The following is a 22871-nucleotide window of genomic DNA, read 5'->3' as shown; positions in this document are numbered from 1 at the left end:
TGCTGCTGAACAGCTGCCTGTAGCAAGGTTCAAACTTGCTTGATGTAGATATAAGCCTGAGACGTGTCCAGGTCAAGAGCAGTCCAGGCCTTGCTGTCTAGTCATACCCAGCAAGATGTGTAGGAGCACAAGAGACCCATGGAAGTGTCTTCCAACTCCAGTGGGGTAGAAAAGAAAGCATAGGCAATGTCCAACACAGTGTCCCAAATGCCATTCGCTTGTGCAGTGTATTCAGTTGTAGTCACTATGTTTGTAACAGCCAGGACTATGGGAGCAACAACTGAATTCAGTTGGCAGTAATCCCCTGTCAGCCTCCAGCTCCTGCTAATCTTTTTCACTGGCCATATAGGGCTGTTGTATTGACATCTTACATATCTCACTATACCTGCTGCCTTTCTGTCCTTAATTGAAGCTGTGATTGCTCTTTGTCCTCCAGGGATTCTTTCTCTCCTTTTTGTTGGACCACCTGGGAGAGGAAGGTAGGTGGGTTGGGGAGTGGCTTGCATGTCTCAATACCGTGTGTCTACATATGGCAGTCCCTGAACAGGAGAATCCCCTTTGGACTGGATGAGCATTCACAGCACAGGCATGTAAAACATCATGCCAGTGATATACTCAGTCATGGAAGCCCCAATAACAGTACATTGAATTGGCCCAAAGGGCCCTACCCACAAGGTCACTTTAGTTTCCCTTCCTTACTAATCCCTGCCTAAACCCCATCAGTTGAATTGGGTTCTCCCTTCCGCACCTTGAGATCAGATAGGATGGTCCCTTGGGCGACTGTATCCAACCAAGTCGACTTAGAAGTCCGAGTCCCTCCCTTCCCTGAAGTTCTCCAGCACACTCAGAGGGACGTGTATGGTGGCCTTTGGTCCCTCTAGGAAACAGGAAGGCCTCTGTCCCCTCTCTAATCATTTATTAAAAACAGCTGATTTCAGGGTAGAAGGGGACAGAGGGACCAGGCATGGAGTGAGAGGACACAGCGCCATGCCAGTAAGCAAGTCTTCCCATTTACTTTCAGTTTCAAGCAATGCAGCAGCTGCTTAGGACTCAACCTAGTGAACCTCTCATGTTTTTAGTATGCCCAGAACTCTGTATTGGGCAGCAAGGTCAGCCTTATTGACACCATCTATTTCGACTTTGGGGATGCCTCAGTTCTACAGCCATGGCCACATTGCTTTCTAGTCATGCCTATTGGTAAACTCAGGCTTTACTAGCACAGTAGCAACTTCTTACTTCCAAGATGTCGACTTTAAGCTGGCGCATTTGCTGCCCATTTTCCTGATAGCATACCTTAAGTTCTTGCTTAGTTTTAAACATAAAAATGAGGGGAGTTTTCCAGGACAGTGTGAGCTGACCTAAAAAACATCTTGAATTCTTTGGGTCAGTTTCTCATTTCCTAGCAGTATAGATCCAATACAGGGCAGTAAGAGCCCAATGCTAGTGAATGCCTCATCTGTGATTTCCCACAAGAGTTCATCTCAGGCAGCTTACCAAGAGGGCTAACTATAGGCCTAATGACAGCAGCCGGAATCTACTGCAAAAAACCTCTGAGACCTTTTCCTGTTGCTTCTGAAGGGCTCTAAGGTTGGCATGATAGACTGCAGGAGGGGCCGAGCTGTGAACACTCCAGCTGTTGCCATTCTTCCTTAACAAGCTTTACGTCCCCTCCTGCCTGTCGTGCAACCAGACCAGCCAAAGTTCTGACCATTTTCCTGGTTTCTGTGCCTACCAGTCATGAACTTTCCTCTTTTTCTGTCTTGGGTGTAGATGCTCTTTTCTGTAACTATTGTCTGCAAAAGGGTTGGGAACTGCATCTCCACCCCTCCCACCAATGATCCTTAGTACTGGTCGTTACTAAGGGTAGAAGGGGACAGAGGGACCAGGCATGGAGTGAGAGGGTGCGGCGCTATGCCAGTAAGCAAGTCTTCCCATTTACTTTCAGTTTCAAGCAATGAAGCAGCCTCTCAGGACTCAACCTAGTGAACCTCTCATGTTTTCAGTATGCGCAGACCTCTGTATCGGGTGGCATTCCCCTCAATGGCATCCCCCCATTGGGGGGAACCTGAGACTGACCATCAGATTGGTGAGGAAGTCCCCCACCTGGATGAGAGTTTGGAATAACTAGGAGACTCTTTAAACCTTCTTCCTGTCACTTAGTGTGTAATAATTTCTCCAGTTCCTCCTCATCAACAAGCAGTAAAGTGGAGGACCATTTATTACACAGTTGACCATACAATTTAGTCAACATAGTCACTGCTGATTCACCTTAAATCCTCTTAATTGCCCCATATATTAGTTTTCTATCACTGCTGTAACAAACTGCCACAAACTTAGTGGCTTAAAATAACAGAAGTTTGTTATCCTATAGTTCTGTAGTTCAGAAGTCCAAAATGGTTCTCACTGGTCTAAATTAATCAAGATGGCAAAGCTCATTCCTTCCTCAAGGCTCTAAGGAAAATTCCATTTCTTTGCCCTTTCCAACCTCTAGAGGCCACCCATATTCCTTGGCTTGTGGCTGCTTCCTCCATCTTCAAAGCCAGCAACAGTGAGTTCAGTTCTTCTCATATTGGATCACTCTAACCTTCTCTTCTTCCTCACTCTTCTTCTTCTTCTTCTTCTTCTTCTTCTTTTTTGAGACAAAGTCTTACTCTGTTGCCCAGGCTGGAGCGCAGTGATGTGATCTTGGCTCACCGCAACCTCCACCTCCTGGGTTCAAGCGATTCTCCTGCCTCCGCCTCCCGAGTAGTTGGGATTACAGGTGTGTGCCACCACGCCTGGCTAATTTTTGTATATTTAGTAGAGATGGGGTTTCACCATGTTGGTCAGGCGGTCTTGAACTCCTGACCTCGTGATCCGCCCACCTCAGCCTCCCAAAGTGCTGGGATTACAGGCGTGAGCCACCGCACCTGGCCACTCTTCTTTTAAAGATCCTTGTGGTTACATTGACCCCACCTGGATGATACATGATCATTTCCATATTTTAGGTCTGCTAATTTAAAACCTTAATACCATATGCAACCTTAATTTCCTTTTGCTATGTAGTATAATATATTCACGGGTTCCAGGGATTAGACAATAGACATCCATGGCAGGGAGTTGGGGGGATTATTTTTTCCTTCCAGGGGTCTACAAGGCCCTCATCTTTCCTTTTCCAGAAAGCTACATCTCTGTGAGTGGCCAATCCTAATCACCAGAACTTTCAAGAACTGTGAAGGGTCTGAGATTTTACCCTACTTGCAAGATAAAAACCCAGCACAGTATCATGGTTGCTGGCAAAAGAATACAAGACTCCTCAGTAAGAGATAAAGGACTTTATAACACTTGTGGCAATAGTGGTAGCCGGAGTGTTAGCATTTGTGCTGCTTCTCTGAGCCTCAGTTTCCGCAAGGCAATGCAGAGGGCTAGATGATACCTGCACATACAGTGGGTTCCATTATAGGAGAGAAAGCCTAAATTTACGGACTCCAGATCTTTTATAATGGTCAATAAGTCTGCCGCTCCTTTGTTCTGAAGGGAGAAATTACATTTAGTATAATTTCTAGTATAACCTGCCCTTTGTTCTGGAGGGAGACTCTGTCTTCCAGGGCTGCTTGCTATATTAACAGCCTTGAAAAGATAAGTTGGAAAAAAGGCAGTCAGTGAGTCTGCTTTCAAGATGTGCAGAGACCTGTGGAAAACCATCTCTCAACAGCCTCTCAAGTCCCTTTTAATCTATGGCAAATCTCCCAGATTTTCCTCTCTCTCGTTTTTCTCCTTGCTATTTGTTGAAGAAACTGGGCCATTTGCCCTGTGCTATATCCCACATTTTGGAATTTGCTAATTGTATTCTTGTGGTGTTATTAATGTGTTCCTGTATCTTTATTTTAATATGAACTGATGAATCTAGAGGCTTGATCAATTCAGATTTAATTTTTTTTGGCAAGAATACTTCATAGGTGGTGTTGAACACACTTGCTGATTCATCCTTCCGGGAGGCGCATAATACTTAAGTACGTCTGTGTGTTCAGGGATTGTCAGCCTGGTTCATACATTATAAAATTTCTTCAGTCTTTCACTCAATGGTTTCAGCAGCCATTGATGATCAGTGCTTTTTTATTTGAGGCAGGGTCTTGCTCTGTCATCCAGGCTGGAGCACAGTGGTGCATCACAGCTCATTGCAGTCTTGACCTCCCAAGCTCAGGTTATTCTCCCACCTCAGCCTCCCAAGTAGCTGGGACTACAGGTGCGCTACCATGCCTGGTTAATTTTTTGTATTTTTTGTACAGACGAGGTTTTGCCATGTTGCCCAGGTTGGTCTCAAATGCCTGGGCTGAAGTGATCTGCCGGCCGTGGCCTCCCAAAGTGCTGGAATTACAGGCGTGAGTCACTGCACCTGGCCTCGTGATCATTGCTTTTATTAGCATTTCTCGGCTGGAATTCTTCTGTAAAGAATAAATTTCCAAAATCAACTATTTGTGTACCCTGAAATGAAGTAGTTGTGGGTGGGATAATAATTTTAGTATAAAACTCAGTAATGCCTCTTTCTTGATATATAAAACACTTCACTGGCAATCTGTTACTTAAAAGAATTCGTGCTATTTCCATGATCAGACTCCAGCATGCTTACCTGAATGTTTTTCTCATAATCACCTCCCTAATTGTTTAACTTCCATTTTCTGTTGCTTATAACAGAATACCTGAAACTGGGTAATTTATAAAGAAAAGGAATTTATTTCTTACAGTTATGGAGGCTGAGAAGTCCCAGGTCAAGGGACCACATTTGGTGAGGGCCTTCTCTTTGGTGGGGACTCTGCAGGGCCCTGAGGTGGTACAGGGTATCACATGACAAGGGGGGGCTGAGCGTGCTAGCTCAGGTCTCTCTTCCTCTTCTTATAAAGCCACAAGTTCCACTTCTGTGATAACCCATTAATCTATGAATGGATTAATCCATTTTGGAGGGTGTGGAGTCCTAATTAGGGAAAAGGAGTTGGGCTAGTGGGACTGAAGGAAAGCAAAAAGAGAAAGCAGATAAGCTACAAGTCTGCCTTTCTTCATGGTCCAGGACACATAGCCCTCCTGCACAAATAACTCACAATCTTCCTGCGCCCAACTATCACCAGACCTTCAGCTGGTGTTATCAGTACTGCACAAAGCCCTTTTCAGCATACATCATTAACACCATTCTATAAAATCTCCAGCAAGCCTTTCTTTCCGTGCAGTTAGCTCATCTCTTGCTGGTCTGCCCATTGTACCCTTGCAACATATTTTCCTATTCTCTCTAATAAATCTGCCTTTCTTCACCTACAACTGTCTTGGTAAATTCTTCTTACCCCTGTGCCACCGGCCCCAGATAGTTGCTGCTTATTTATGATAGAGGGGACAAATATTCAAACCATAGCACTGACATATAAATAGTCTTCTCTCTTTTTTACAGAGCTGTTTGCTCTTTACTTAATTCACCATGTATTTTCTGTTTCCACACTATTCTTGTCTCTTCTGGAAAGTATTTCCCCCACTTATCTTCTCAATTATTTTTTTTTTCCAAGAGTCAGTTTAAACTGCACCAACTTTATGGAACCTAAACTTACATCCCCAGTAGAATTGACTGTTTTCTATCTGGGGCCCACAGTGTACCCTGAATATATTTCAATATATTTATTTTATTTTATTTTATTTTTAGAGTCAGGTTCTCACTCTGTCACTCAGGCTGGAGTGCAGTGATGCATCCATCGCTCAGTGTAACCTCAAACTCCTGGGCTCAAACGATCCTCCCTCCTCAGCCTTCCAGGCAATTGGGACTACAGGCTTATACCACCATGCCTGGCTAATTTTTAAATTTTTTTAGAGATGGGGTCTCACTGTGTTGCCCAGCCTAGTCTTGAGCTTCTGGCCTCAAGCAATCCTCCCAAAGTGCTGGGATTATAGGCATGAGCTACCACACCCAGTCTCTTGAATATGTTTCTAACATGTCCTTTTGTTTTTTGTGGTTTTTGAAATTGAGTTATATTTGAAATATACTGAATTGCCCAGATCTTAAATGTATAGTTTGATGAGTTTTGACAAGTATATGTGGGTGTGTTTATATATGTACATATATATATACACACACCCATATGCACACATATATGTACATATATATACATACCCATGTAGCCAGCATACAAATTAAAATGTAGAAAGTTCCCTCTTGACCAGTCACTGTTCTCCCCTTGAGGCAACAACCATTGTTAAGGTTTAACCCCTGTAGATTAAAATCCCTGTAGATTAATGTTAATCCCTGTAGATTAAAATTCTTGATTGTCCTATCTTTGTAATGGAATCCTACCATCTGTATCTGACTTCAGTGTTTGGCTTCTGTTTGTAAAATAGCATAATGCTTTTGAGATTCATCCAGGTTGTTGTGTCTATCCGTGGATTTTTCCTTTTTTGTTGCTGAGTATTCCATTGCATGAAGACACCACAATTTGTGTAGATATTCATGTGTTGATGAACATTTAGAATGTGTCTAGTTTCTGATTATCATGAATCAAGCCTGCTATGGGCATTCTTATAGAAGTTTTCTGAGGATGTATGTTTTCATTTCTTTTTAGTAACTACTAAGAAATGGAATTGCTAAATTATATGGTAGATATATGTTTAACTTTATTAGAAACTGTCAAACAAGGTCCGGCACAGTGGCTCAGGCCTGTGATCCCACACTTTGGGAGGCTGAGGTGAGCGGATCACTTGAGGCCAGGAGTTCAAAACCAGCCTGGCCAACATGACAAAATTCTGTCTCTACTAAAAATACAAAAATTACCTGGGTGTGGTGGCACACGCCTGTAATCCCAGCTACTAGGGAGGCTGAGGTACGAGAATCCCTTGAACCTGGGAGGCAGAGGTTGCAGTGAGCCACGATCGCACCACTGCCTCCAGCCTGGGTGACAGAGCAAGACTCTGTCTCAAAAAACAAAAAAAGAAATTGTCAAACAAGTTTCCAAAGTGATGGCTTGGTTTTACATTCCCACCAGCAATTTTTGAGTTTCTTTTTAATTTTAGCTTTTCTAGTGAGTGTCTAGTGCTTTCTCAATATAGCTTAAATTGCATTTCCCTTACAACTAATGATGGTGAATATCTTTTCATGTGCTTTGTTGGCCATTTGTATATCTTTTTTGTGTCTACTCAAGTATTTTGCTCATTAAAAAAAATTGGGCTATATGTCTTTTTCTTATTACTTTCTAGGAGTTCTTTCTACATTCTTAATATGGGTGTTTTGTATATGTGGCTTGACTTTTCATTTTCCCAATAGTGTCTTTTGATGAGCATAAGTTTTAATTTTGATAAGGTCCAGTTTTTGAAGATTTTCTGTTATGGCTGGGGTTTTTTGTACTATGTCAAGAAAACCATGCTTACGTCAAGGTTGCAAAGATACCCTCTTACATTTCCTTGTAGGGCATTTTTAGTTTCAGCTTTTATGTTTAGGTCTATAATCTAGCTCAAGTTAATTTTTTGTTAACTTTTTCTATGATTTGTTTTCTATTTCTGTTCTTTAGTATTTCCTTTCTTTTACTTCCTTTAGGTTTATTTGGTCCTTCATTTTCTATTAGCTAATGGCTCCTTGAGGGTAAATTTTAGGACACTGATTTAGACTTTTGTAATATAAGTGTTTAAAGCTATAAATTCCCTTCTAAATTTGTCTTTTATCTGCTTCTCACAAATTCTGATACATTGTAGTAAGCAGCCTTCTAAAATGGCTCTCAGTGATCCCCACTACCCAGTATTCACACCTTTGTGTAATCCACTTCCCTTTGTGTATGGGCTGGACCTAGTGACTTGCTTCTAATAAATAGAATATGGCAAAAGTGATGGGATGGCCCTTCTGAGGTTAGGTTATAAGAGATTGTGGCTGGGCGTGGTGGCTCACGCCTGTAATCCCAGCACTTTGGGAGGCCAAGGCAGGTGGATCATGAGGTCAGGAGTTCAAGACCAGCCTGGCCAAGATGGTGAAACCCCGTCTTTACTAAAAATACAAAAATTAACTGGGCGTGGTGGGGGGCGCCTGTGATCCCAGGTGCTTGGGAGGCTGAGGCAGAGAATTGCCTGAACCCGGGAGGCGCAGGTTGCAGTGAGCTGAGATCACACCACTGCACTCCAGCCTGGGCGACAGAGCGGAAAAAAAAAAAAAAAAAGAGATTGTAAGATAGCTTGCTGGCATATTCTCTCTGGCTCTTCTCGCTTGCTCTGATGAAGGAAGCTGCCGTGTTGTGAGCTGCCCTCATCTATTACCTCACAGTTTCTGTGGGTCAGGAATCCAGTTGTGGCTTAGATGGGTCCTCTCACTCAGGGTCTCTCACAAGGCTGCAGTCCATGTTGGCTGGGGCTACATTCATCTTGAAGATTGACTAGGGAAGGATCCACTTCCAAGCTTACCCAAGTGATTGTTGGTAAGATTCAGTTTCTTGCAGGCTGTTGTGCTGAGTGATTCAGTTGTTTTAACTTACTAAGTTTTAGAGTGATTTAACACAGATTTTTGGTACTGGGAATGGGGCAGCCTGAAAATGCAGGAGTGTCCTTCAAACTGAGAAGTTGGTGGAGGCTGGAAAAGATTTTAAGGAGAATGTTAGAGAAATCCTAAATTTTAATTTCAGAGAGATCTATGGGTACAGCTTGTATCTAATGGAGTGAACCCAGTGAGATTCACAGAAAATAAAATTTTAGAGCAAACTGTATTAGCAGAAATACTACCACTTTGGACTGAAAGGGATATAAACAATAAAAAATGTGAAAACATGTTAGCCCCCCAAAATTCTTCTGACAGGAAGCAGGTTGAGCAAATTCTTTTGTTGCCTTTCATGAAAAAGGAAGGATGACTCAGATGGTGATGCCAAGAACCCAGAGTGTACAGCCAAAAGCCATGAAGAATTATTCCTAGGCCTTGAGACCTAATCAAAGAACTCCTAACATTTAACCAGCCAGATAATACTTTATTTTCTTCAGCATTTTAAGAGTACCATCCAACTGTATTTTAGCCTCCACTTCTTCTGTTGAGCAGTAAGTGGTTACTTGAATCACCATTTCTCTGTGTGTAATATTTGTGGGGGGTTTTTGTTTGTTTTTTGCTTTTCCAGCTGCTTTTAAAATCTTGTCTTCTTTGGTTCTAATAGTTTGACTATGATGCTCCTAAGAATGGTTTTATGTGTATTATTCTGTTTGGAATTTGCAAAACTTATTGAATCTATAAATGTATGTCTTTCACCAAATTTGAGAAATTTCTGCACATTATTTTTAAAAATGTCTTTTCTGCCCTTCTCCCCTTCTGGGTCTTAAATTGCATGTATGTTAGATCTTTTGATTTTTGTCTTACTCATCTGTCTTAGTCTGTTTGTCCTACTGTAACAACATCCCTGAGATTGGGTATCTTATAAACAATAGAAATGTATTTCTCACAGTTCTGGAGGCTGAAAAGTCCAAGATAAAGGCACCAGCAGCTTAGGTGTCCAGTGAGGGCTGCTCTCTGCTTCCAAGATGGCGCCTTGTTGCTGTGTCCTCCAGAGGGGGTGAATTCTGTGTCCTCATATGGTGGAAAGGGTGGAAGGTCAAAAAGAAAGGATGTAGCTAGTTCCCTCCAGCCCTTTTAAAAGAACACTAACCCATTCACGAGCCCTCATGACCTAAATACCTCCTAAAGGCTATACCTCTTAATACTGTTGCACTGGGATTAAGTTTCAACATAAATTTCGGAGGGATAACAAACATTCAAACCATAGCATCATCCCTGAGACTCTATTTGTTTTTATTTTCAATTTTGTTCTCGCTGCTTTTCAGATTGGATAATTTCTGTTGGTCTATCTTTAAGTTAATTACCTCTTCCTTCAGTTATCCGTATTCTTCTGTCAAGCCCATCCAGTGAACTTTTTAGTTTCAGATTGTATTTTTCAGTTTTTTTAATAGTTTATATTTCTCAGTTGGCCTATCCTATGTATTCGTTCATTATGAACATATTTGTATGTTTTTCAGCATAATTATAACTAACTGATTTAAAGTGCTTTTCTGCTAATTCTAGCATCTGGATCACCACAGGTCAGTCTCTGAGTGCATTTTCTCTTGAGCCTCTTCCCTTTCTCTCCACACCTTTCTGTGTCTCTCTTGAGTTGTTTTGGATTGTATCTTTGTTGTGAAACATATATTAGAGATGCTTGATTCTATTTAATTCCTCTGACTATTGTTGATTATTTTTTGTTTTGCTTTGTATAGGGAGCACTTAACTTGGCTAGACTCAAACTAGGAAATGTTTTCTCTGTGGTATATGGTAGCTCAAATTTCAGTTCATTTAGCTGGTCAACCAGAGATCTGGGCAGAGTTCATCACAGAATTTAGGCACCCTTCTCTCTTTCAATGCCTTTCTGGATTCCCCCTTGATTTTCCAATGATAGTGATGACTGCAGAACTCCCCTTTGATTCTTCAAATCAGTAACACTGGTAGTTTTCTTTTCTTCTCTTTCTCTTTTTTTTTTTTCTTTTTTTTTTTTGAGACAGGGTCTTGCTCTGTTCCCCAGGCTGGAGTGCAGTGGCGCAATCATAGCTCACTGCAGCCTTGACCTCTCAGGTTTAATCAGTCCTCCCGCCTCAGCCTCCCAAGTAGCTGGGACCACAAGCATGTACCACTTCTCTTGGAATTGTAGTTGTCCCACATGGAACTGACTGGGCCTATTCACAAGCTAAAGTGCCAGCCTTTCTTCGAAGTGTCAGCTGTCCTCCCATAGATGCCTGATTTGGGTTGCTCCTTAGTATCTTAATATTTTTTGTTCAGAGTTTATAGTTGTTATGTGTATGAAGGTTGGTCTGATAAAAGCAATGCAGTCATACTGAAACTTAATTTTTGTTAATGTTTGTTTGTTTTTTTTTTTTTTTTTTGAGACGGAGTCTCGCTCTGTCGCCCGAGCTGGAGTGCAGTGGCCGGACCTCAGCTCACTGCAAGCTCCGCCTCCCGGGTTTACGCCATTCTCCTGCCTCAGCCTCCCGAGTAGCTGGGACTACAGGCGCCCGCCACCTCGCCCGGCTAGTCTTTTTTGTATTTTTTAGTAGAGACGGGGTTTCACCGTGTTAGCCAGGATGGTCTCGATCTCCTGACCTCGTGATCCGCCCGTCTCGGCCTCCCAAAGTGCTGGGATTACAGGCTTGAGCCACCGCGCCCGGCCAATTTTTGTTAATGTTTGTATATGGTTTGAGGGATGGGTCAAGGTTTGTGTTTTTTTCCTAATACTGATATCTATCTCTTTCAACACAATTTGTTGAAAAGACTTCCCTTTTGCCCATTGAATCACATTGGCACTTTTGTCAAAAAACAATTGTCCGTATATGTGTGGGTCTGTTTCTGGACTTTATTCTGTTCTAATGATATATCTGTCTGTGCTTACATCGTCCCATACTGCCGGAAATACTGTAGCTTTACAGTAAATCTTAACATTAGGGGGTATAAATCCTTCATACTTTTTCTTGCTTTTGGGTATTCTGGGTCCTTCACATAGCCATATAAACTTTAACATTTGTCAGTTTTTACCAAAATCTTGACAAATAAGTGATTAAACAAGTAGAAAACAAATCAGTAATGCGATAGGAAATGTCAACAACACTCAACCAACTTGATTTATATATTACGGAAGACTACAGCCATCAATAGCCAAATATATATTCTTTTCAGGGAGACATGGACCATTATCCTAGATAGACCATATGTTGAAATCATACAGAGTATACTTTCTGAGCACCACGGAATTAAATTAGAAATGAGCAATAAAAGGGCATCAAGAGAAAAAGGCAGTATTTTTGAAGAGTAAATGAAAGCAACAGGAGAGGGAGCTATGTGAAATTGTTAAAAATTGGGATGGAGGGGATATATGTGCTTCCCTCTAAAAGTTATAGAGCACAAATTTCTCATAAAAATGAGCAACAAAATAGGATCAAGGTCAAATCCTTACTAAAATGATAATTTTAAATAAATGAAAGACTAAATGTCATACATAATGAATAGCAGGAATTTATGATTAGATTTTTATATTCTACACAATATTATGTGTGTGTGTGTGTATGTGTGTGTATATATATATATACACACACACTAAGTATTTAATGGGCATACCATATGGTATATTATGATGAAAAAGTATTAAAAAGAACTTCCTATCTGTCTTCTCTCCATCCTCCAGTGCTGATCATGTTGCCTTGAACAAGATTGTGTTGTTACAGGTATCAGTGTCATTTGAGGATGTGACTGTGGACTTCAGCAGAGAGGAGTGGCAGCAACTGGACTCTACACAAAGACGCCTGTACCAGGATGTAATGTTGGAGAACTACAGCCACCTGCTCTCAGTAGGTAAGGACAACCATCCTGTGAAGTTGTGAGGAGCCTGTTACGGGTTAAATTGTGTCCCCCAAATAAAATATATTGAAGTCCTAATCTCCCAGTCCCCCAGAATGTGACCTTGTTTGGAAATAGAGTCTTTACAGAAGTAATCAAGCTAAAATGAGATCATTAGGGTAGGCTTTAATCTAATGTAATTGGTGTCCTTATAAAAAGGAGAAAACTGGACACAGACACATGCGCACACATACATACACACACACACACAGAGGGAAGACAATATGAAGATACACAGGGAGAAGATGGAATGTGACTAGAATGATATATCTGTAAGCCAAGAAACACTTGAGGCCACCAGAATCTCAGAGAGGCCTGGAACAGTTCCTTCCCTAGCACCTTCAAAGAGAGTATGGCCCTGCTAACACCTTGGTTTTGGAGTTCTGGCCTCCAGAACTGTGAGACAATAAATTTCTGTTGTTTTGAGCCCCCTAGTTTGTGGTACTTTGTTATAACAGCCCTAGGAAACTAATACAGAGTTTTATACTTGGAAATGGGGTGCAGCTGTGATAAATACCTTAAAAATGTGAAAGTGGCTTTGGAATTGGGTAATGGGTAGAGGCTGGAGCTAGGCGCTGGGATTTGATATGCTTGACAGAAAAAGCCTAGATTGCCTTAACGAGACTATTGGTAGAAACATGAATGTTAAAGGTACTTTTAGTGAGATCTCAGATAGAAATAAGGAACATATTATTGCAAACTGGAAGAAAAGCGATCCTTGTTATAAAGTACCAGAGAACATGGCTGAATTGCATTCTGTTGGGTGAAAAGTAGAACTTGTATGTGATGAACCTGAATATTTAGCTGAGGAGATTTCCAAGCAGTGTTAAAAGCACAGCCTGGTTTCTCTGTGCTGCTTATAGTAAAATGTGAGAAGAAAGAGATAAATTGAAGAAAGAATTGTTAGGAAAAAGGTACCAGAACTTGAAGATATAGAAAATTTTCAGCCTATCCATATGGCAAAAATTCAGAAAGTGTACTCTGGAAAGAACACACCAAGGGTGTGTCTGGACAACCAATTACTAAAGAGATTAGGTATGTGACTTGTGGATCCAATCAACTGTCTCACTAGAAATGCCTCCAGGTTGGACTGAAGGGGACAGAGACAGGAGAAAATGAAGGAAGGCTCTTGGACTTCTGGGATTCTATAAGCAGGAAATGTGATGGTAAAGCTGTTTTGACTGTGATCATGTGTTATCCTTCAAGAAAAGGGAAGAATGACTTTGAGGATAGTTCAGAAGCTAGTAGGGCTGTAGCTGCCACCACAGGCCCTAAAGGCACAGGCTGACGAGATGGGGGGACCCATTGCCTCCTTAGTTTCAGAGAACAGGACCATCTCTTTGTTTTCAGGGCTGAGGGGGCAGGGCCAAGGTTACTATGTCTGATCTGAGGTTACACCATGTATTAGTCCGTTTGTTCTCACATTGCTATAAAGAAATACCTGAGACTGGGTAATTTATAAAGAAAAGAGGTTTAATTGGCTCATGGTTCTGCAGGCTGTAAAGGAAGCATAGTGGCTCCTGCTTCTGAGGAGGCCTCAGGAAGCTTCCAATCATGGCAGAAGGCAAAGGGGAAGCAAGCATATTACATGGTGGGAGCAAGAGTAAGAGTGAGGGGGAGGTGCTGCATACCTTTAAACAACCAGATCTCGTGAGAACTCACTCACTATCATGAGAACAGCACCAAGGGGATGGTGCTAACCCATTCATGACAAATCTGCCCCATGATCCAGTCACCTCCCACCAGGCCCCATCTCCAACACTGGGGATTACAATTTGACATGAGATTTATAGGGGACACAGATCCAAACCATATCAGGTGATGAAGACCAAATATATATATCTTTTTAACTTTCCCTTATGGTTCTTGTTGACTGTCAATTTTGTATAGGTATTTAGCCTTAGTAGATAGAGTTTACTACCCACTTTGGGGTACATTCTCAAGCAACATGGCCCCAATAATGCCCAGGCCCAGTGCACCAGAGCCTGCTGCTGGCCTCAGACCATCAACAGGTTGGGCCTCAATCAGAAGGACTTGGGTGCTATGAGCAGCAGTGGGGAGTGGGTCTTCTCTATGCCACATTTCCAGCACCCCCACTGTGGGGCAGAGGTTCAGCACTGAGCTCTTCCATGTTCACTTGCTGTTACTGAGGAAATCCTTGTTAAGTTTCTTCTCCACTAACTAATATGCTTAAATTCAGTGGGTGAGTAAATTCTGGTCCGATAGCAAGCCAAAAAGTGTTTCTCAAAAGGAGAGTAGTTATCCACTACTAGAGGATGGCAGGACTTTGTTCCCAAATCCTAAAGATCTGCACTGTGATTCACCTATAAGGGATTGCCAAAGGCTCCAAACAGCATCCCCATCTGCCACTGTCACTTCAAGCACCATTGGATCTGCTGGATCCTGTGGTCCAAGTGGCAGAGCAGCTTGCACAGCAGCCTGGATCTGTTGTAGAGTCTTCTCTTGTTCTGGGCCCCATTGAAAACTAGCTACTTTTTGGATAACTTGGTAAATGGACCAGAGTAGCTTTACCCAAATCAGGAATGTGTTACCTCCAAAATCCAAAGAGGCCCAGTAGGCATTGTGCCTTTTTTTTTTTCCTTATAGGAAGGTACAACAGCTTTTGCTTCACCTTAGAAGGGATATCTTGACATGCCCTGTACCACTGAACCCCTAGAAATTTCCCTGAGGTGTAAGGCCCTTAAATTTTTTTCAGATTTATTTCCCACTCTGATATGTAAATATCTTACCCATAAGTCTAGCATAGTTGCTGCTTCTTGCTCACTAGGTCCAATCAGCATTATCTCATTAATGTCATGGACCAGTGTGATATCTTGTGGAAGGGAAAGGTGATCAAGATGCCTGCAGACTAAATAATGACATAGGTCTGGAGAGTTGATATACCTCTGAGGTAGGACAGTACAGGTATATAGCTGGCCTTGCCAGCCAAAACCAAACTGCTTCTAGTGGTCTTTACTAACAAGAATCACAAAAAAAAATTTGCCAGATCAATAGCTGCATACTGGGTACCAGGGACCATGTTAATTTGCTCAAGCAATGAAACCACATTTTGAAGAGCAAGTGTAATTAGAGTCACCACTTGGTGACATTTATAGTAATGTGTCATTCTTCAAAAGCCGTCTATTTTCTGCACAGGCCAAATAGGAAAGGTGAATGGGGATGTGGTGGGAATCACCATACCTGCATCCCTCATATCCCTGATGGTAGCATTGATTTCCGCAGTCCCTCCAGGAATGTGGTATTGCTTTTGGTTTACGATTTTCCTAGGCAGAGGCAGCTCTAGTGGCTTCCACTTGGCCTTCCCCACCATAGTAACCCTCATTCCACAGGTCAGGGAACCAATGTGGGGATTCTGCTAGTTACTGAATATGTCCTTCCAATTATGTATTCAGGAACTGGGGAAATAACCACAGGATAGGTTCAGGGACCCGCTAGATGCACTGTGAGATGGACCTCAACTAAAACTCCATTAACCACTATACTTCTGTAAGGTCCTACCCTGACTGGTGGACCATAGTGGTGTTTGGGGTCTCCTGGAATTAGTGGCAGTTCAGAGCCAGTGTCCAGTAATTCCCAAAATGCCTGATTGTTCTTTTTCCCAATACCTAGTTATCTTGATAAAAAGGCCATAGGTCCCTTTGGGGAACACTGGGAGAAAGATTTCATAGTATAAGTTTTTGGCAGTGTACCAGGGTCCTTCCCTAAGGGAACCTGGCTTCCCCTTCATTCAAGGGGTTCTGGGTCTGAGTCTGTAAATAGGCTCAAGTCTGGGAATTGACTGAAGGGCTGTGACTTTGTGCTTTTATGATTCAAGTTAGAGTTTTGTTCACTTGACCTAGAACTCCTCTGCTTATACAGATCAACTTACTATTGTGTAGACTGCCTGTCTGTTTCTTTTCTCAGAACACCATGATCAACTAGCCAATGCCATAGGTCTCTGTGAATCAGACTATTCTGATTGTTGCTTTGACTCTGCTGTCTATTGTGGTAGCCCATGTTCACCTTGCATTTGGCGATTAAGTACCTCCCTTTAACCCCTGCCACCCCAGGATCCAACTATCCCCATTGCACTTAGGTTTCCCTACTCAGTGGCTGCAGTTCCCACTGTAAGTTCCAGCCTACAGACAAGAGCACTCAGAGCTCTTCAAGGATGCTTGAGCTCCCCTTACAAATTTGTTTCTCATAGTGCTGACAGGTGTGTCCTCTGGACCCTCCCAGAGTAGATGGACAGGTCTCACATGATAAATCCCCTCTTTGGATACCTTCCTCTGCAGAATACCCAGGCAGTTCTGGCATTTCAACTTCATTTAGTGTAGGCCACCTTTTGGTCCATGTTTAGCCAGCCAGCCAACCAAACTGTTAGAGCCCTTTCTAATCCCTCCAGCAGCAATATCAAATTCAGAATCTCTGCTTAGTAAGCCCATATCAATCAATTCAACCTGATCCAACTTTTTGTGAGCCCATATCAATCAATTCAGCCTGATCCAACTTTTTGTTTCTTCCACCTTTATCATACACCCTTAATATCCATATCCATGTGTAGTCTCTAGATCTGTCTGCATAAATTAAATGAATCGTGCCATTCTTTTGGTGTACGCACATCCTCATGGGTCATTCTTTGTGCTTCACCTTTTGGGACCTGCTTTGACTTGAGTCCAGTTATATGTCTAAAAGCAAAGAAGGATGGTGAGCATAGGCTCTTAAGGGAATCGGCAGTGCCCGTCAAGGCAAGTACCTCAGGAGAAGCCACTGAAAGTGCTTCAGGAACAGTAGGGTTAATCTTCTCAGATGGGGTAGAAGGGCTGCTTCTACTGGCAAAGGAGACTCAAGAATTTAAAGGTTCAATGTCCAGTCTATTTCCAATTAGTTTTTTTTTCTCTCTTTTAGTCTCAGGTGGTTGCTTTCAGGGTTCCCTCAGTCTCTTGAGAGCCCCTGATGGGAGGAGGGGTCCCAAAGTTCAAGTGATTATAGGGAGTTAAGAGACTGAAGTAGGAAGGGAATGGTCTGGCAAATAGAGGGGTGGAAGAGGTAGGGGTTTGAAGAGGGACCTATGAAAGGATTCAAGAGAGCTTAAAGGGAAGATCAAAGGTGGTAAAAGGAAGAAGGAGCAGAAGCAATGGGAAGGGAGAGGTTTTGGAGGAGACAGTTGGGGGAGATGTAAATTTTCCCAAGGAAGCCCTTGAAGTTCCAAACTATCCTTAGTAATATCATGCCAACAAGACAGGAAACAGGTAGAGTTGGTGGAGCATATAGCCAGCAGGGGTTCAAAAAGGGATGTTTTGGTAGACTGAGAAGTTCCCATGTTTTTAAACTACTAGTACTTTTATGGTTTTAAATATAGAAACTTGGGACTCTGACGCAGCTTCTGTTCCATACAGAACCCAGCCTCTTAAAGAGAAGTCTAGGAGACTAACCCAGCCTTTCCTTGCATGAGACTCTAACTTATTTTCTTGTAAACAGCTGCTTACCTGGAACTTTAACCTACCTTCTAGCATGAGAATCACTTGAACCTGGGAGGCAGAAGTTGCAGTGAGCCGAGATGGTACCACTGCACTCCAGCCTGGGTGACAGAGCGAGACTCTGTCTCAAAATAAAATATGTGTGTATGTGTATGTATATATATATATATGTGTGTAAATCTGTCTTTACTGTGCTTCAATGGACTGTCATCCAGAGGCTCAGGAGTCGGACTCATCAATGGGTCCCCAATTAGTCAGGAGTGAAGACAAAGCTTCGAAGGTGCATACTTCAGATTCTGGGTGAGAAGTCTGGGGTCCAGTGATCAATGATCTTATCCGAGTTGTGGCACCAAAACTGTCAAAGAAAACCAGAGCTGGACAATAGTTAAAGTGGTGAAAATAGATTTTATTCAGAATTATTACAATAGGGGAAAAGATACTTTGGTATAGAACTGGGCTCAATTCCAAATACAGCATAGACGAGTGGGGATTTATAAATATAGCCCAGGAGCAGAGTGGGGCAAGTAGATGGAAAATGGCTAAGAGGAAACATCAGGGGTAAAGGGGGATTGTTACTAAACTGACCTGACAAGATTCTTGGAGAAGGCAGGTGAGGGTGATCGAATATTATGTGGGGGATAGGTCAGGAATTTGATCAGATATCAAATGTGATTGGATATTGAGGTTGGGGGATTCTAGCTAAACTGACTTAACAGGAATCTTGCTAAAATTGGGCAATGTAAGGATTCCCCTTGGTAACCATGATCAGTTACCCCAGCCAAAACCATAACTCCCTTGTTTGCCAGTTGATTCAAGAGCACGAGGGACCCGAAGTGGTCAGGTGGGAGTTTTAACTTTTAGTTTAGTGGAATCATTGTGTGTCTCCTGGTGGAAGTATTTCTCCCTTTGGAATTAAGACCTCTAGAACAGCAGAGCATAAGGTCACAGAGACAGGTAGCAAAAATTTTGCTAGTGGACCATTAGGGGTAATAGTGAAGGGCGTCATTCCTGGCTCAGGGCTGCCTGCCACCCAGTGGGCTCAGAGGACAGATCATGGAGCCAATGAGATTATTCACAAGCCTTAAAATCTAATCAAATTTTCCCTGCTAGGTTTCAGACTTGGGTCCCATGATTTCTTTTTTCATTCCAGTTTCTCCCTTTTGGAATGGGAATATCTATCCTATGCCTGTCCCACCATTGTATTTTGGAAGCAGATAACTTGTGGTCTGGTTTCATAGGTTCACAGATAGAGAGGAATTTTTCCCCAGGATGAATTATATCCTGTCTCATCCACAACTGATTTGGATGAATTAGATGATGAGATTTGAGACTTTTAGTTGACAATGTCGAGATGTGATTTTTGACTTACGAGTTGATGTTAGAATGACTAAGGCTTTGGAGGATGTTGGGATGGGGTGAATGTATTTTGCATGTGAGAAGTACATGAATTTTGGGGAACTAGAGGGAAGACTCTTGTGGGTAGAATTTTGTCTTCCCCAAAAACTATGTGGAAATCCTACCCCTCGATACTTCCGAATGTGACCATATTTGGAAATAGAGTCTTTACAGAGGTTACCTCTTGATTATCAAGTTAAAGCGAGGTCATTAGGGTGGGCCCTACTGTAATATGACTGGTGTCCTTATAAAAAGGGGAAATTTGGACACAGGGAGAATGCTATATGAAGGTGAAGGCAGAAATTGGGGTATTGCTGCTACAAGCATGCGTAGAGGGAAGACAATGAGAAGATACACAGGTAAAAGACAGCCATGTCACTGGGGTGATGTATTCACAAGCCAAGGAATGCCAAAGAGTGCTGACATCTTCTAGAAGCTAGAAGATGCTAGAAAGGGTTCTCTCCTAGATCCATCAGAGAGAGCATGACCCTGCTGACACCTTGATTTTGGATTTCTAGCCTTTAGACATGAGAGACAATAAATTTCTATTGTAAGCCACCAGGTTTTGGTACTGTGTCACAGCAGCCTTAGGACACCAATATAGAGCCTCGTTGTGTTTCCCTTCACCACCACTGAGCTATCTGGGACATCTGAACTGTATTATGGTGTCCTCCTTGATTTGTCTGAGATTCTTCAGTCCCTTTTCACCTCTGTGATTATTACTCAGTTCCCAGTGAAATGTGGTTACTTCTCCAAAGAACAAATGGAAAGCAATTTACTGGACCCAATTCTCTATCATGTCCTGTTAACAGGGTTTGAAGTTCCCAAACCAGAGGTCATCTTCAAGTTGGAGCAAGGAGAGGGGCCATGGACATTGGAAGGGGAAGCCCCACATCAGAGCTGTTCAGGTGAGTGGGTGTGACCCAGGCAGATGGGGACACGAAATAATTTTTTTTTTTTCCCCTAAGGAAGACTGATGCCTTTAAAATGCTGTTATTGCTTAAAGGTTGGAAACTTTAGAAATTGCTTGAGGATAGGTAGCATTGGCCTCTCGGGTGCCAAATTGTTCTCTTCCTTTATTTCTCTTACTGTTATCACCTGTCTTCTTTGCTTGGCTTTCTTCCAGGAGAATTGCCCCAATTCCTATACTCTGGATCATATACCAGGCTTCCTCACTAGAGGTCTTGCTTTCTTGGATATTCTTTCCTTCCATCCCATTTTTATGTGTAATTCCTTAAACCACACCCCAGAGTCTTAGATTATTATCACATACATTTCGGTTTTACTGGATTTGACTTTTTGAAAATCTGTTGGTTGCCTGGCTTCTGTTCTTCCTAGTACTCTTGCACTGTATTCTTTCTTTTGTTCTCACCTTCTCACTCTAAGGTACCAACAAACTCATCTACAACCAGCCTTACCTCCCGTTGCCTTTATAAGTTCATCTTCAGATTCCTCACTCCTCTCTACCTTCCCATGGCCTAGTGCCTCTCTCCCATCTTCTGACTTTATGATCACTATCACTTAGCATTTCTTCTTTAAAAATCCATTTTATTAAGGGAGAATTTACACAGAATGAAGTGTATCTATTTTAAGTGGACAGTTTGATGAGTTTTGATAAAGGTATACACCAGTGTAACCACCACCCCTATTGTGATATGTAACATTCCTTCACACAGAATGCTCCCTCATGCCCCTTGTAGTCAATACATACAGCCCCAGGCAACCACTGACATGCTTTTTGTCACTCTAGATTCGATTTGTCTTTATTAGGGTTTTATATAAATGGAATAATACCTTACATACTCTTTTGGGTCTGGCTTCATTTGTTCAGCATAATCATTTTGCAATTCATCCATGTTATTAAGTATATCTCTGGTTTATTCCTTTCGAATGATGAATAGTATTTCATGGAATGAATATATTACTATTTGTTAATCTCTACACCTATAGGTGGTTAATATTTGGTTATTATGAATGAAGCTGCAGTGAACATTCTGGTCTGTCTTTGTGTGAACATACGTTTACATTTTTCTTGGGTAGATACCTAAGATTGGAACTGTTAGGTCATATAATAAGTGTATACTTACCTTTGTAAGAAATTGTCAAACTGTATTCCAAATTGGCTGTACCATTTTACATTCCCAGCAGCAATACATAAAGATTCCTGTTGCTCCACATCCTCGTCAACACTTGTTATCATCAAACTCTTTTATTTTTGATATTATAGTGGATGTTATCATTTAAAGTTGCATTTATCTTATGAGAATAATGATGTTAAGCATCTTTTTATGTGCTTATTGACCATAAACATTTTTTGGTGTGAAATATCTACTCATATGTTTCTCATTTTTTAGTCAGGTTGTTTGTCTTCTTATTAGTGATTTTTAATATATTTACTGGATACAACTCCTTTGCCAGCTATATGTATTGCTAATATTTTGTTCCAATCTGTGGCTTGAAATTTCATTTTCTTTTTGGTGCCCATCAAAGAGCAAACATTTTAATTTTGATGAAGTCCAATTTATCATCTGTTTTATTGTTAGTACCTTTTGCGATCTGTTTAAGAAATCTGGCTGGGCGCTGTGGCTCAAGCCTGTAATCCCAGCGCTTTGGGAGGCCGAGACGGGCGGATCATGAGGTCAGGAGATCGAGACCATCCTGGCTAACACGGTGAAACCCCGTCTCTACTAAAAAATACAAAAAAACTAGCCAGGCGAGGTGGTGGGCGCCTGTAGTCCCAGCTACTCGGGAGGCTGAGGTAGAAGAATGGCCTAAACCGGTGAGGTGGAGCTTGCAGTGAGCCGAGATCCGGCCACTGTACTCCAGCCTGGGTGACAGAGTGAGACTCCATCTCAAAAAAAAAAAAAAAAAAGAAAAAGAAAAAAGAAATCTTTGCCTACCACAAGGCACAAAGATTTTCTCATACTTTCTTCTATAAGTTTTATCATTGTAACTTTTTCAGTTAGGTCTGTGATTCATTTTTCAATACTGATATCTAATTGTTCCAGAAACATTTGTTGAAGAGGCTTTCTTTTTCCTATTGAATTTCCTTGATATGTTTATCAAAATCAGTTCACTTTATGTGTATGAGCCTGTATCTGGTCTCTCTTTTCTGTTCAATTTTAATCTTTTTGTCTGTCTGCTTTAAAAGATAGGTTTTATTATTATTTAGGTTTCATGAAGCCAACAGATTAGGAGACAACTGCCACTGGAAAGATAGTTTGTTACAATTCCCAAGAGGCGGAGGCATACCACGCCATACAGGGCCACACATATCACACATGTGGAAGCACCAAGGTCTGTTGGGATCTAGAAGGAGTGAGGGGAAAGCATGGGCCAGAGCCTTTATTTAGGTTTTGTGGGAAGGAATGGACTAGGCAGGGCCAGAAGGCTAGGCAGATTTAAGATTGGCTAGTTTGAATAATTCCACTGGGCTCTAGGGTATAGGGACTGTCCCCATTTGCTTGGTACCTGGCCCTGGAGTGATTAGAGCATGGGGATAGTGGCTCAACCTGTGAAAGCTCAGTAAAAGAGGTAGTTGTGGATATGGGCTGTGTATTGGCTGTTTTGCATATGAAAGGCATCCTCAAGTTCAAGTTATTTCCTAATCTCTAGAA

General features: G+C 41.9%; 1 protein-coding gene across 2 annotated transcripts in view; it reads left to right on the top strand.

Annotated features, from left to right (window-relative positions):
* The window catches only part of ZNF81 (zinc finger protein 81), a 91320-nt gene that overhangs the window by 49393 nt on the left and 19056 nt on the right, over positions 1–22871 (top strand). For both annotated transcript variants that reach the window (XM_025371606.1, XM_025371607.1), the window contains 2 exons: positions 12208–12334; positions 20067–20162. In XM_025371606.1, the coding sequence (XP_025227391.1) occupies positions 12208–12334; positions 20067–20162 (223 nt within the window). The remainder of the gene's footprint in view (positions 1–12207; positions 12335–20066; positions 20163–22871) is intronic.

Source organism: Theropithecus gelada, chromosome X (assembly GCF_003255815.1).
Source record: "Theropithecus gelada isolate Dixy chromosome X, Tgel_1.0, whole genome shotgun sequence".
Taxonomy (NCBI): domain Eukaryota; kingdom Metazoa; phylum Chordata; class Mammalia; order Primates; family Cercopithecidae; genus Theropithecus; species Theropithecus gelada.
The sequence above is the reverse complement of the archived record's forward strand: the minus strand, read 5'-3'. Positions and strand labels throughout refer to the sequence as shown.